General features: G+C 45.9%; 2 protein-coding genes across 2 annotated transcripts; both read right to left on the bottom strand.

Moving 5' to 3' along the window:
* Positions 1-10,614: 10,614 nt before the first annotated feature.
* On the bottom strand, positions 10,615-12,218 carry LOC125541308. The gene is made up of 3 exons (XM_048704752.1): positions 11,771-12,218; positions 10,983-11,284; positions 10,615-10,891 (listed from the first exon to the last, which is right to left on the bottom strand). Exons 1-3 carry the CDS (start codon positions 11,775-11,777, stop codon positions 10,877-10,879), a joined length of 324 nt encoding a protein of 107 aa, XP_048560709.1. The 5' UTR covers positions 11,778-12,218; the 3' UTR covers positions 10,615-10,876.
* Positions 12,219-12,864: 646 nt separating this feature from the next.
* On the bottom strand, positions 12,865-14,414 carry LOC125541307. The gene is made up of 4 exons (XM_048704751.1): positions 14,221-14,414; positions 13,845-13,894; positions 13,446-13,703; positions 12,865-13,362 (listed from the first exon to the last, which is right to left on the bottom strand). The coding sequence occupies exons 1-4, from the start codon at positions 14,225-14,227 to the stop codon at positions 13,279-13,281; spliced, it is 399 nt and encodes a 132-aa protein (XP_048560708.1). The 5' UTR covers positions 14,228-14,414; the 3' UTR covers positions 12,865-13,278.
* Between the last annotated feature and the right edge of the window lie 687 nt (positions 14,415-15,101).

Below are 15,101 nucleotides of genomic sequence, written 5' to 3'. Positions count from 1 at the left end.
TGTTTCACGGTTATGGAGGTGATAAAGAGTTCGACGTAAAGAGTTACGTCGATGCAAGCTTAACACCTATCCGGATAGCTCTGAGTAGAGATACCGGATACGTATAATGGAGCAACAATTTGGAATAGCTCCAAATGGAATGTGGCAGCAGCATCTATGATATGACATAAAGTTTTGCGAAATACATAGGGATCTGAATATGGCAAGACCCGTTGACTACAACCTCTCTCACAAGCATAACATGATCAAACCCAGAACTCATTGAGTGTTAATCACATAGTGATGTGAACTAGATTATTGAGTCTAGTAAACTCTTTGGATGTTGGTCACATGGTGATGTGACCTGTGAGTGTTAATCACATGGCGATGTGAACTAGATTATTGACTCTAGTGCAAGTGGGAGACTATTGAAAATATGCCCTAGAGGCAATAATAAATTGGTTATTATTATATTTCCTTGTTCATGATAATCGTTTATTATCCATGCTAGAATTGTATTGATAGGAAACTCAGATACATGTGTGGACAAATATACAACACCATGTCCCTAGTAAGCCTCTAGTTGACTAGCTCGTTGATCAATAGATGGTTACGGTTTCTTGACCATGGACATTGGATGTCGTTGATAACGGGATCACATCATTAGGAGAATGATGTGATGGACAAGACCCAATCCTAAGCCTAGAACAAAGATCGTGTAGTTCGTATGCTAAAGCTTTTCTAATGTCAAGTATCATTTCCTTAGACCATGAGATTGTGCAACTCCCGGATACCGTAGGAATGCTTTGGGTGTACCAAACGTCACAACGTAACTGGGTGGCTATAAAGGTTCACTACAGGTATCTCCGAAAGTGTCTGTTGGGTTGGCACGAATCGAGACTGGGATTTGTCACTCCGTGTAAACGGAGAGGTATCTCTGGGCCCACTCGGTAGGACATCATCATAATGTGCACAATGTGACCAAGGAGTTGATCACGGGATGATGTGTTACGGAACGAGTAAAGAGACTTGCCGGTAACGAGATTGAACAAGGTATCGGGATACCGACGATCGAATCTCGGGCTATCGTACCGATGACAAAGGGAATTGTATACGGGATTGATTGAATCCTTGACATCGTGGTTCATCCGATGAGATCATCGTGGAGCATGTGGGAGCCCAACATGGGTATCCAGATCCCGCTGTTGGTTATTGACCGGAGAGTTGTCTCGGCCATGTCTGCATGACTCCCGAGCCCGTAGGGTCTACCACACTTAAGGTTCGATGACGCTAGGGTTATAGGGAATAGATGTACGTGGTTACCAAAAGTTGTTCGGAGTCCCGGATGAGATCCTGTACATCACGAGGAGTTCCGGAATGGTCTGGAGGTAAATATTTATATATGGGAAGTCATCATACGGTCACCGGAATAATTCGGGGGGTTACCGGTATTGTACCGGGACCACCGAAGGGGTTCCGGGGGTCCACCGGGAGGGTCCACCTGCCCCAGAGGGCCCTATGGGCTGTGTGTGGAGAGGGACCAGCCCCTTAGTGGGCTAGGCGCCTCCCCCCTAGGGCCCATGCGCCTAGGGTTTTGGGGGAACCCTAAAGGGGGGCGCCCCCCTTGCCTTGGGGGGCAAGGCAACCCCCTGGCCGCTGCCCCCTCCTCAGATTGGATCTGAAGGGGTCGGCCCCCTCTCCCTTGCCCCTATATATATGTGGGGGGTTGGAGGGCAGCCGCACCCTAGTCTTGGCGCAGCCCTCCCCCTCTCCCAAGTCCTCCTCCTCTCCCGCGGTGCTTGGCGAAGCCCTGCAGGATTGCCACGCTACTCCTTCACCACCACGCCGTCGTGCTGCTGCTGGATGGAGTCTTCCCCAAACTCTCCTTCTCCCCTTGCTGGATCAAGGTGTAGGAGACGTCACCGGGCTGCACGAGTGTTGAACGCGGAGGCGCTGTGCTTCGGCGCTTAGATCGGAATCAACCGCGATCTAAATCGCTACGAGTACGACTCCTTCATCCGCGTTCTTGCAACGCTTCCGCTTAGCGATCTACAAGGGTATGTAGATGCACTCTCCTTCCCCTCGTTGCTAGATTACTCCATAGATTGATCTTGGTGATGCGTAGAAAATTTTAAATTTCTGCTACGATCCCCACATTCGGTGCTTGATCGGTCGGGCCGTGAATACGTACGACTACATCACCGAGGGAGGTGCTTGTGATGGCATGAACTTCTCACGGGGTCGTTTCTCAGGTAGAGGATGTGATCCTAGTAGGATCCCAAGGAAATGGAGCTCAGAAGACGCAGGTTTGGGGGAGGAAGAAGATATCGATGATACAGCTCAGAGCCCCTTGAAAAAGTAGGAAGTGAAGGACGGAGATGGCATAGAATCAGGTGGGAGTAAAAGTCAGTGTATCAAAAATCTTCAGATGAGCTTGGGCAATGAGGGAGATCCTGAACATAGGGCAAAGGTTTCTAAAATGACGTGGATGTCGCCTAGAGGGGGGTGAATAGGTGGTTTAAAAACAACGTTAAGGCCTGGACAAATGCAGGATAAAACTAGCGTTTATTTTGTCAAGGACAAAACCTAAATATACAAGGCTCAACTATGTGCACTAACAACTTCTGTTAAGCATGACAAACAACTAAGTGATAACAAAATATATAACATGAAGCACTAAGGCTATCACAAACTAAGTGCACACGTAAAGATCTCGGGTAAGAGATAACTGAGGCACATGGAGACGATGATGTATCCGGAAGTTCACACCCTTGCGGGTGCTAATCTGTGTTAGAGCGGTGTTGACGCAGAATGCTCCCCAAAATGCCACTAGGCCACTGTATTCTCCTCACGCCCTCGCACAATGCAGTGTGTCATGTAAATCTGAGAATGGTTTCATACTTAAACCATACTTGAACCATACCCGTACATGTATCTCTCAAAACCATACTTGAACCATACCTTTTTAATGCCATTTTCAGCCCAACCAAAACTAAACCCTCTATTTTTTCCACCCAAACCAATTTAAACTCAATACATAAACATGGGTTTAAACCCAATAATAACTATGGGTTTGCTTCAATGTATATATGATTGCACAAATTGACATGTTAAGAAGCAAATGACATAGAAAAGGCATAAGTGCATCTACAACAGTTTGGGAACAAAGTTATCGTCGAGATACGGTCAACACACAGCAAGAGTCAAAAAGACAATGCCCACGACTGAAAAGCTCACTGACCAGTGTATTAAAACTAGTTGCTTAGCTAAAGCACAAGCAAACACATTCGATTTGCATGTGGTGTTTCCCCATAATACAGAACTACATAGTGCATCACAGCATGTACGCGGATCAAAGATACTCGTTGTCTATGCGTCCTTGCTTATTGCACATAAGAAACCAGTTTGGACCCGTAGTTTACAGCCGTTAATAACCAAATTGTTTAAGCCCATAACCAACTATACCCAAATTGGTTTCTTCACATACCCAAACCAAAACCAAACTAAAAAAGATTCAACCCAATAAAACCTGAACCAATCAAACCCAAAGTAAGAACCGAACCGTTTCACCCAATTTTTTAGTAACCATTCTCAGGTTTAGTGTCATGATTCCACTAAGGGAACCTTGAGTGCGGTCACCAAACCCGTACAATTGGCGATACTTGGGGCGATCACCGAACCCATACAAATTGCTTGGGGCAATGTCCACAACTTAATGGGAGACCCCGAAGCTTGCCCATAGCTTTACACCAAAATTATTGAGCTCCAGGACACCACCAACCGTCTAAGGCACCCAAGCACCCAAGAGGCACAAGATCTAGGGTGCCAAAGACCCAAGAGTAATAAGCTTCTCAACTTTCACTCGCACGTATCACCATGGAGAACTCAAACCGATACAACTAGTGCAATGGCAAGAACACACGAAGTGCTCAAGTGCCTCATTCTCAAATCCCACCAAAGCAATGAAAGCTAGAGAGGAATATGAGAGGAAAAACAAGGAGTACACAAAAAACTCCAAGTTATAGATAGACAAGGTTCCCATCACTTAGAGGAGAGATGGATTGTTGGAAATGTAGATCTAGATCTCCTCTCTCTTTTCCCTCAAAAAGATGCAAGAATCACGGGACTAGTAGAGAGAAAGCAAGCTCCAAGAGGTCAACAATGGTGGGGGAGAACTTGCACAAGAACATTGGGGGAAATGGGAAAGAAGACCCCCATTAAATAGTGGGAAGGAGAATCAAACCATTATGTTCAGAAATGCTCAAGTGGTACTACCACTTAATGGAGTGGTACTACCTCTAACTATGCACAAGCGGTACTACCTCCTAAGGGAGTGGTACTACCTCTAATTATTGGTTGGTAACAAAAAAAACCACGGTAATACATGTGGCACAACAGTGGAAGTACAACACAAGTGGTATTACCTCTTAGGAAGCGACACTGCCTCTAATTATGCACAAGTGGTACAACCTCTTAAGGGACTGATACTACCTCTAATTAGATAACAACACAACAAGAACAACAATAACTTCTTCAAACGAACTTCAATTTTTACAAACTCAAGCCTAATAGAAAGCTAACAATAAGAGCTGTCAAAACACTACTAGGAATCTTCAGAATAAGCAAGAGTAAAATGCCAACAATGTAGAAGTTTGAAACCTACATAAGAGAAGAACCAGGAAAAACTCCAACATTAAAAACATAAATAGAAGATGCATACGAAATCCGTTTTTGATGAACTTGATCTTGTCATGAACATAACCACAAGCCCCAAAACTCGCCTAGAGAAAAGACCAACAAGAACCAAGAAAGGTGATGCCAAAGATACAAAGGTTTGAGATCTCTATGAACGATACCATCAAGCTACTCACTCGAGAGCCCCTCTTGATAGTACGTCAATCAATCCTATGAGACCGGTAAAATATAAAACCTATCAAGGTCAAACCTTAGCCTTGCACATAATCCACTTGAGATAGATGATGGCGATCATGCCAACTTCAAGTTCGAACACCTTTCTTAATAGCTCATGCTTGGTGAAGACTCACAATTTGCTCCCCCCATACTCCACTATGGAAGAGTTAGTCTTACGCACATCTTCACAAGACCATTATCACCAAATGGTTGGCAAGCTTCAAGCATATGATCTCTTCACGATGCTCCTCTTTAACTTGCGCACCACACCTTGATGATTATCACCCTTGAAGCCATCCCCTCTTGGGCTATATGAAATCTTCCTTTTGATGCAAGCCCATGGAAAGATACCTAACCCTGCATATAAACACCGAACACGTAGATATTGGGTTAGTTCACAAAGCATAATGGACAATGCTTATCATACCATGAGATCACATTTCCCACCCCTTACATATTTTATGCTTTGTGTGTTGATCAAGCTGAATCCACTCTTAGCACTTTGTCTTGATCAACCTTGTATCTTTCCTACTTTCTTGATTAAGACGATGTCTTGAAGGTAACATGAATGTTCACACAATCTTCTTCAACAATACATGCTTGCAATAGGCTCGACTGTCACATGACCTATCTTTGTATAACTCCACGAATAACACCTTGGTCAACAAATAATCTTCTTCCTTCAACCTTGAAACCAACATATGGTCTTCAAGCATTGCCTATGGATAGACTTTCAAGTATAACTCAAAGCAACCATTAGTCCATCGGAATTGTCATTAATTACCAAAATCAATCACGAGGGCACCACACTCTTTTAGTTCCAGCCCAAAACGCTACTCTCAACATAGAATGGGATGTCGAACATGGCAATGATGCCCTTTAAGATCCAGTTTGGATAACGAAGGTATTCCTGCTCTTTCCCCAAGAGTGACCCTAAGTTTATCGAACTAGCGAGAGGATGGCTACTATGATAGAGGCTCTACCAAGTCTTTTCCAAATAATTAAATCATGTTTTTATAGTCGGGCCTTAACAACCTTAGGGTTTAAACACATATAACTAAAATGGCCATGGGCTGAGGACTTGATTCTTACAACCACTATTTGCACTCAGGATCATAATGATATTAGTTAGTGCTCTGCAAGACACCCGTTAAGATGTGCTTGCAAGGATACAAAGTCAGGGATGGTTCAAATTATGTCTTAACCGATTCGCAATGTGCATCAAGAGTCAGTTGTCAAACCGCAAAACCTTACTGCCACGTGAGGTTACCTTTATAATTAAGAATAAATCAAAAGCATTGGGCGTTTAATGGCTACACCTCATTTATCCCCAAGGAATGCCTTTTCACTTTTGTACTAAACCTTTATGTCACTAATGTTCGGAATAGCATTTCACGTCCTTCCTGTTCCTAACCTCCTCCAATATCAAACTCCGTGATCCTAGAATAGTGACTTTTGCATCCTTCTGGCATACCAAACTGTTGTTTGCATGTCTTTGGGTTAAAGCCACTCCACATGGCTTCTTATCTTCTTATCTATGGGCTGAGACTATCCAGAAAGCTAGTGACATAGGAGTCACTTAGTATTGCAGGATTCTTCTGTTTCATTACATTCATGAGCCTTTCAAATTATTCTAAATAAAGGATAACAATAGAAGTGTTTTGTGTTGCATGAAAAGAGCTAACAATGTCACAAACAGAATCTAGGGCAAATGTTTCAGATAAACAAGAGCAAAATCTATGCTAACGGGCATTGCTAGGATCATACCCAGTTTCTCTCCACCATTAGACAACATGTCCTCTTAAATAAGAAACAACTAACTTAGTTTTGTGCTCAATTGGAGTTCTAGCAGCAACAAAATACAACTTCAGATTCCGGATCCATGAGTTAGGGTCATCTCCTTCAAATTTAGATATGTTTACTTCAGTTGGCTTAATTGACAACCCTTCCGCTGTCAACAAAAGTAGGAGGTTCATATGTTCTAGCATTTCCCTCCTACCAATCTTATTCCTCAAGTTAATCTAGAGGTATCTATGTTTGATTTGGTAATGGCGCCCTCCTGCATGAGTATGATCCACTTTGGAATTGCCAAAATTTGGGTGCCTGGATGGGAATTTTGAAGTGCCATCTAAATGGAGCTCCTTTCTTGAAATATCCCTCAATGTCGTTGTTCTTGCTGCAGGAGGAACTTGCTTTTCTGCCGTGCCACTGAAGGTGGAGTTGAAGGTTCCAGCTGCTTCGGTCTTCCTACAAGTATGACTAGTGATTTGTTGTTGTTATCTTTTGGTTGCACACTACCTTGAGTAGAAAGTTCATTAGTTTGTTCCTCTTGGTCTGGATCCAAAAGCAAACGTCTGAAATTATCTTGGATTTTCTGAAAGTTCTTCTACAAAGTTGCAAAACATTTCTTAAGCATTGTTTGGAACTCCTTGAACTACTTTTGATCTTCATCATGCTCTTGTTGTAGGATCTTGACATCCAGCTCCAGCGAATCTAGCTAGAGGTCTACCTTGTTGCCTGATTTGTCGAGGTGTGGCATGACTAAAACCACATGGTTGGGAAGGGAGGGTTTCCAAGTACCTTTGTACACCGGAGCTGCACTGCCGCCTACTCCCGTTGTCGGTGATGCGTGGTCAAATCTTAGTGGATGGAGTTTTACCACCGAAGAATTACTATTCGGCAACCAGGCTGGGGCCTTAACTACACCCAAACAACGGCACTCGGGTCGCCTCCCTGATGCTCGCAGCTGCCACCGAAGACCATGTCACAATGGATTTTACGATTTCCCGGCCTCTATGATACCTAGAACTCACTCTGTCGCTGAGAATGGACTGGCTCTCGATACCAATTGTCAAGCCCTGGGCTACAAAGTAATGAATTTAATACTCAATCATTCAATTTCAGTGAGAAATGAGAGCTAAAACTAGGTTCTATTGGTTGGGAAAAGGGGATGTAGTTTAGCACGTAATCCACGACTTGGTTTTACAGCCGAATACAGGTCAACATGGTCCAAAATGAGGAGAGGTTGGCCTTATAGACATTACAACACAAGGAAAGAGAAGAAAAGCTAACCAAAGCACATGGTGTGTTCAAAAGTAAACAATGACCTGTGAGTAGCTAACAACCGTCAGATCACAAATCAAGGGATGAGAGCAGTCACTGTTGGCGAACCGGTATCTTTCAAGGTGAGCCATTGAATGACAATTTAACGACTCTTGTGGCTTTTGGCACACGGGAACAGGGGAAAGAACACTAGTTCTTCAGATATTTGGACAAGGGTCTGCCATACACTGCACGTACCCGGTGCATGCATGCATACATTTCTTTGGAGTTTGGACTCGTGTACCGGCCCATTCGTGACAAACATACCAGGTCGTGTGCTCTGCATTCGTTGCACCGGGTAGTGCGGTCGTACCCTCGAGTACGTGCTCAGCTCGACTCTCTCGGTCCACCTCCACCGCACCTTGTCGAGCGTTGATGCCCTTCATCTGGAGCGTGCACAACAAACAACCCGAGAGAACACCAAGCTCAAGTTTCGACAAGTTGCGGTTGCACATCTTTTTTCCGAAACGAGGGCAAAATATTTGCCTCGTCCATTAAATAAGAGGAGAAAAGAGTTTGTTGTGTGATGCCAATTACTCTCATACAACAATACACCCTAGTTTGTTAGTACCTGTTGTAACCCATAGGTTGGCCTTGAGCATGACATTTTGGAGAATAATAGGCGGCGACTCACTCTTGTGGCGAAACACTCGGGCGTTTCTCTCATTCCAAAGAGTCCCAGAGACGAGCATGGTGAGGGAGGCCATCGCTCGTCTATCGGCGTTTTGCATGTCGGTTCTTCTGTCCCACCAACGCATAAGGGAGTCCTCAACGTGTCATTGTGCGCAAGACGAAACTTGTCAATGACCGATTGCCAGAGCATCATTGAGAAGTGGCACTTGACGAAAAGGTGGATGCCCATTTGTTGCTCCCTTTTGAAAAGAGGGCAATGCCCACAATTTTCCCAACCACGTCGCTCCAATCAGTCTGCAGTCTAAATCCAATCTTGCGAGGCCAGCCAAGTGAGGAATTTTACCTTTGGGGGAGCCCAAGCTTTCCAGACCATGTAGTGAATGGGCGAGTGTGGCAGACCAAGGAATTGCGCTTATATGCGGTGGCTGTCGAGTATATCCCATCTACAACATGTTTCTAAACAATGTCATCCTCAACCTGGTCATCAAGATGGAAGTCGTGCAGAAGTGTCCAAAGCGAGAAAAGCTCCCGGAAGTGGGCGGCGGAGACAACAGTGTCATGCTTGATGTGGGTCATCAAGCGTTCCCGCGTAGGGCTTCCCGTAGCTTCCAACTCTTTCTTTTCTAGGCTTAAAAAATAAGCGGGGCAACATCCATGGGTTGTCGACCAAGCAGCCACGGGGAGTCCCAAAAGGTGTTTTAGCACCATTCCCGACGATGATTGTGGTTGGGGCATAGAAGAAATCCATGTCTTCCTTCGTGCAAGGGTTTCCCAACCCAACCCATAATTTGTAGGATCCTTCCATTCTTACCATATCCACCTTAGCCGTAAAGCGTGAGCAAACTTGTCGGTGTTGAGGACCCCAAGGCCTCCATAACTCGTAGGCTTGTAGACCACATTCCAATTGACCTTACATTTTGCATCAGTCATCTTGTCTGAACCATACCAAAGGAAGGCCCTCTCAACCTTGTTGAGATTATGAAGTGTGCCCTGCGGCACAATGAGAGGCGTGATGGAGAAGACCACTTGAGAGGTGATGACAGATCTAACAAGGGCAGTGAGTCTAATGGTTGTGATGGTTTGTCCCTCCCAAGTGACCAATTCCTGGCCGCCTTGTCTTCAAGATATTGGAAGTCGACTTTCCGAAGCTCCTTACTGAGAGCGGGAGGCCCAAATATTTTATTGGAAACATGGCGCGAGTCCCCGGAATGCTACTCAATATATGCCCCAGCGGAAGATGATTGCAACGAATGGGCACCACCGAGCTCTTGTGGAAGTTGGTGCATATGCCTGTCACCTCGCTGAAGCCCCTTAGCATGACTGAGAGGTTGTCAATGTCCCTCTTAATTGGGGCCATGAAGATGTCCGCACCGTCCGCATAGATGGAGGTTCTCATCGTGGCGCCGCGTCCGCGTATCTTGTGTAAAATGCCCTTACGAGTTGCGATGTCGAGGATTTGTTGAAGGGGGGCGATTGCAAGGACGAACAACATCGATGATATGGGGTCCCCTTGACGAAACCCGCGGCGATGCTTGATGGGGTGGCCCAGAAGCCCATTGAGGAGGATGTGTGAAGAGGACGATGAAAGCAGAGCGACGATCCAACTCCGGAATGTGCAAGGGAGCTCCTTGCGTTGTAATAAGTCAAGGACGTATTCCCACTTGATCGATTTGAATGCTTTTCTAGTGACGAGCTTGAAGAGAAGGGTGGAAATATTGCGTTTGTGCAACCGGCGCGCGAAATTGCCAACATATATGACGTTGTCATGGATCCTCCCCTTCATTATGAAAACACTTTGGGCGTTGGAGACGAGTGCGTCCATATGGGGGGCAAGCTTCAAGGAACAAATCGATTGCACATCTTGCATTTCAAAGAAGATTGCTGATTGCCCAAACAGCGGCCTACGCGCACATGAAGAACAAGAACTGGCTGCAAATTACTAGTCTACCACGTCAAGAATGAGAAATGCTGCTCACATAAGACGTTGCAACCTTCAAGGCTTCAGCTAAATAACTTCAAATGCCTCCAACTTCATACATAGGGAAGAAGACAACAACAAAATGCTACAGTAGTACTAAAAAAGATAGTCTTTTACCCAAGGACGAACATCTCCAGACAGGCCCTTTCCAAACTTGTAGTAAAACTTAGCAGAGTAGTAGTAATAATAACTGAACAAAACGGCGCATCTTCAGACTCCAAAACTATCCATCTTCGGTCCTTGGGCAGGCACATCCACACGCGCGCGACGAAGCTAAGCCGAGGGGCACTGACGAAAACGACGAGAGCAAGTTGATCAGCGCCCAAATCAAGCCGAAACATGAGAAAGAAGAGAACAGACTGAGCGCGCAAAGACTCACAAGCACCAGGATCATGTACAGCCTGAGCGCGACCTCCACGAAGCATGCGACGGCGCCCACCGCGTAGTAGCGCCGATCCGCCAGCGTCGGCGACTGAGCGGCCTCCCTCGCCAGAAGACGGCCCAGGTTCATCTCGGAGAGCACGCAGATCATCAGACAGTAGTCGCTGCGGAAGAAGCAGGCGCGGAGGCAGGCGCAGGCACAGTCGTCCGGCGTCATGGAGACAGTCGACACCGTGAGCAGCAGCACCATGGCCATCACGGGCACCGCTATCTTGAGGATCACGGTCTGCAGATCGCGGGCTTCAAAGTTGACATAAGAAACAAGAAGATGAGCAAATCTTGGTGACATGACAGGGAAATAGCAGAGCGAGATCATCAAGAAGCAAGAAACAAGAAGATGATCAAATCTTTGTGACATGGCAGGGAAATAGCAGAGCGAGATCATCAGGAAACAAGAAACAAGAAGATGATCAAATCTTCGTGACATGACAGGGAAATAGCAGCGCGAGATCATCAAGGACAAGAAAAGACCAAGTAACCCCCAATTGAACCATTGCCATGGAAAATCAGCGGGAATGCGACGAGATTGCTCTCCTACGAACGCGGAAGATCACCAAAAAGGAGACAAGATTGCTCTGCTACGAGGAAGACGGAGAAAAAGAAACCAAGAAAGAAGGAACATTCATCCGGAGATCTTGAGCACAAATTTCCACCAGAACAAACTAGCAACAGGAAAAAACAAGGACGATTAATCAAGAGAGATGGATCATAGATGCCAGAACATACCATCCATCTCTCTAGCACCACTCTTTTCCCTGACCACGGAGAATTTCGGAGATATTGGCGGGGCTCTGGATGAAACAGCGATGGAGCTCTCTGAAACGAAATTGCCGTGTGGTTGGCGCCTACGTTATATGCAGCATACGGGCGACGCGATCGTGCGTTGCTTGGTCTCCACTTTGGTCGGGTGGCTCATTTTCAGTCTGGAGGCAGCAGCAGACGCAGCAGTCTGGTGGCGGAAGAAGTGTTCAAAGCAGCCTATGGGTGGCGCCTGAAGACTGGGAGAATCCAGGGGTGATCACAGGAAGACCTCGTTACTTCTAGCTTGCTTTCTTTTGCTTTTCAGACAGTTTATGGTCTTGTATGAATCTATGATAAGACTGTAGTTCTGATGTATGCCTTTGTTCCTAATAACAAAGTTGTAAGTGTTCTGGGGACTGGATTTCTCTCTGAATTCAGGCCTCGGACCACTTCCGTAGGTTCTTTTGCCTTGAGGGTTTCTGGAGGGGAAGGGATGGCTTTTCCTCCTTCCTTAGTTTGGCAATTGAAATTTCGTAGGGGAGTGGAGTGTTATGCTTTGTCTTTTAGTTTCTCTTTCTGCTCTGTAGTAAGACATGGTGATTTCTTTTAATGGAAATCGGAGAGAATGCTCTTTTTTGTCAAAAAAAAGGAGACGCAGCTTTTTCAGGTTTCAGTTTCTTCACTTCAGAGCTCAATTGCCACCATTTTCTTTTCTCGTTTTTTCGGAACAGTAAAATCGAGTGCTTGTTTCCAAATCACACATGACGACCCGCACTTGCTCACAAACGCCATCGGTTCACTTTAACGTCCACGAAAGTCGTGGAGATTCTCCGTCTCCGTGGCAGGGAGGACAGGATCAACCCAGCTTTTCCAGTTTCCAGTTTACCTTTCTGAACCATCTTCTTTTTCTCCTTTCTTTTCTGAATGGAGCAAGTCCAAATGGTTTACTTTTACTTGCATTCTTTCTTTTCTTTTTTTCTGTTTTGTTAGAGAAGCAGAATTGGTCTGGTATGGTAACTCCAGAGCAAAAGCGTTGGGATTGCACGGAAAGAGAAACTCAAGTGCGGCGGAAGAGAAGATTCACTTTAACGATAGAACCAGAGAGTACAGGCTACAGTCCAACGGAACTGATATGATGTGGTTAAAGAAAAGATCACCTGCAGCTGCGCGACTGCGGCTAGGGGTTGTGCTGTTACGATTGCGCATAGACAGAGGTGATTGCACAACGAAAACGACCTACGCGCAGAGAGCAGTTAACCATGAAATTTTGGTTGCAAATTACTGCATAGTACTACATTCCAAGTTTCCAACCTTGAAGGCTTCAGCTAAACAAGTTCAAATCCCTTCTAACTTCATACTGCATCCCAATGCAACAAGACAACAACAGAATAATGGTAAGACGAGACTAGACACCACATCACAGGCCCTTCCAAACTTCTAACTTAGCAGAAGAGGAACTAAACAGAACGGCGCATCTCCAGACTTCAAAATGATCAACCTTCGACCCTTCGGCAGCTACATCCACCAGCGCGCGGCGTACCTAAACAGTGAATACCATCCTCCACCCCCGCCGGGCACTGACAGGAACGGCGAGTGCAAGTTAATCAGCACTAGAAACTTGAGAAAGAAGAGAACAGACGGACACAGCGCAGAGACTCACCAGCACCAGGATCATGTACAGCTTGAGCGCGAGCTCCACGAAGCACGCCACGGCGCTCACCGCGTAGCACCGCCGGGCCGCCGGCGTCCGCGCCAGAGCGGCCTCCCTCGCCAGAAGACGGCCCAGGTTGATCTGGGAGACCACGCAGACCATCATGAGGAAGGCGCGGAGCCGGGCACGGCCGTCGGTCGCCGTGGAGACAGCCGCCGCCGTGAGCAGCAGCACCACGGCCAGCGCGGTCACAGCGATCTTGACCATCTGGATAGCAGAGCACGCAGAGTCAGACAGAGAGGCCGAACGAACGCAAGAACACGTCGGGACTCGGGAGAAATAAATGCATGCAGAGGAACTCGTGATCGATGGTGAATGTGCATGTAGGAGTTTTTCCTTTTCTTTTACCTTGTTCTTCCTCGCTCCTGCAGCTCCTCCGGCACTCAGCAGACCGCGGCCTTCAAAGTTCAGACAAGAAACAAGAATATCAGATCTTGGTAACCAGAGGAAGTGGCAGAGCAAGATCATAAGGTGACAGTTGCCAGCAGTGAGTGACAACAAATAACGCCAGGAAAACTCCAAATAATCTTTTGAAACGCTATCCACGGCCAAATTATCGTCAAGAAAGACAATGTGCTCCGGCAAGAGGAAGGCGGAGAAAAGGAAAATGCAAGAACATTCATCGGGAAATCAAAAATCTTAGGCGCAAATTTTCACCAAAATAACATGCACAACAAACTATCAACAGGAAAGCCTGTCACTGACTAATTAAGAGGATGCATACCAGGCATCGCGCTAGCACCGCTCTTCTCCCTAACCACGGAGAGTTTTGGAGACACTGATGTAGCTATATGGAAGAACTGCCATGGATTTGGCGTCTAGTTATATGCAGCGTAGAGGTTGTGGCTTGGTCTCCACATCGGTCAAGGTTGGCAATATTTTCAGTCGGGGGGCAGCAGCAGACAGTGCTTTCTCAGATTTCAGTTTCATCGTTTCAGAGATCGTACTTGCAGGTGCTACCTTTTTTCTTTTCTTATCTCTACTTTTTTTTACGGGGCGGTAAAATTGACGGCTGATTTTGCTCTTCTAAGACGCGGATGACGATCGCTTCACTAGGATAGATGAATGGTGGTACAGCAGGATACCATCGGCTCGCTTTAACGTACCACGAAACGACACACTGATTTTGAATTAGTTTGAAAAATTGAACATACTTAGGAACAAAAGAGAGTATGTATGGTTGCCCTTGGCGCGAAACCTCCAGGGTAACGCAAAGGCGTCAGTATCGGGGTATAAAATGCCTCACCAGACGGAGAAAAATTACTGATTCTTACGGAGGTCCTACAGAGCCCTTTTAGGCCACGTATAATGCAATGCAATGTGAAAAATAAAACCTAATTTTCTTAATCATTGGTCCTTTTTTGTAGAGGGTTGTGCTATACAAACAAGCACCAAAGTTAAAAAATATATGTTTATTTTACTGAGCACCTCGAGATATTTGCCATGTTGGCACGTGAGGTAGCACCCCGAGAGAGTTCAGAAGGTTTGTAGCAATATTGGCTCGCGCATTATTTCCACGAAGATTCCTAAAAAGTCTCGGTCTCGTCAAGCCAACCGGTGCACGATCTCACTGAAATCTCTAATACCCCTTTTTTTTAGCAAAGG

Source organism: Triticum urartu, chromosome 2 (assembly GCF_003073215.2).
Source record: "Triticum urartu cultivar G1812 chromosome 2, Tu2.1, whole genome shotgun sequence".
Taxonomy (NCBI): Eukaryota; Viridiplantae; Streptophyta; class Magnoliopsida; order Poales; family Poaceae; genus Triticum; species Triticum urartu.
The sequence above is the reverse complement of the archived record's forward strand: the minus strand, read 5'-3'. Positions and strand labels throughout refer to the sequence as shown.

What these genes read in the sequence shown, in the direction of transcription:
- LOC125541307 (XM_048704751.1), bottom strand. An exon ending in CAGGAGCGAGGAAGAACAAG is followed by an intron (nt 13,704 to 13,844) that starts GTAAAAGAAAAG and finishes TCTGCTATCCAG; the next exon opens with ATGGTCAAGATCGCTGTGAC. An exon ending in TGTACATGATCCTGGTGCTG is followed by an intron (nt 13,363 to 13,445) that starts GTGAGTCTCTGC and finishes CGTTCCTGTCAG; the next exon opens with TGCCCGGCGGGGGTGGAGGA.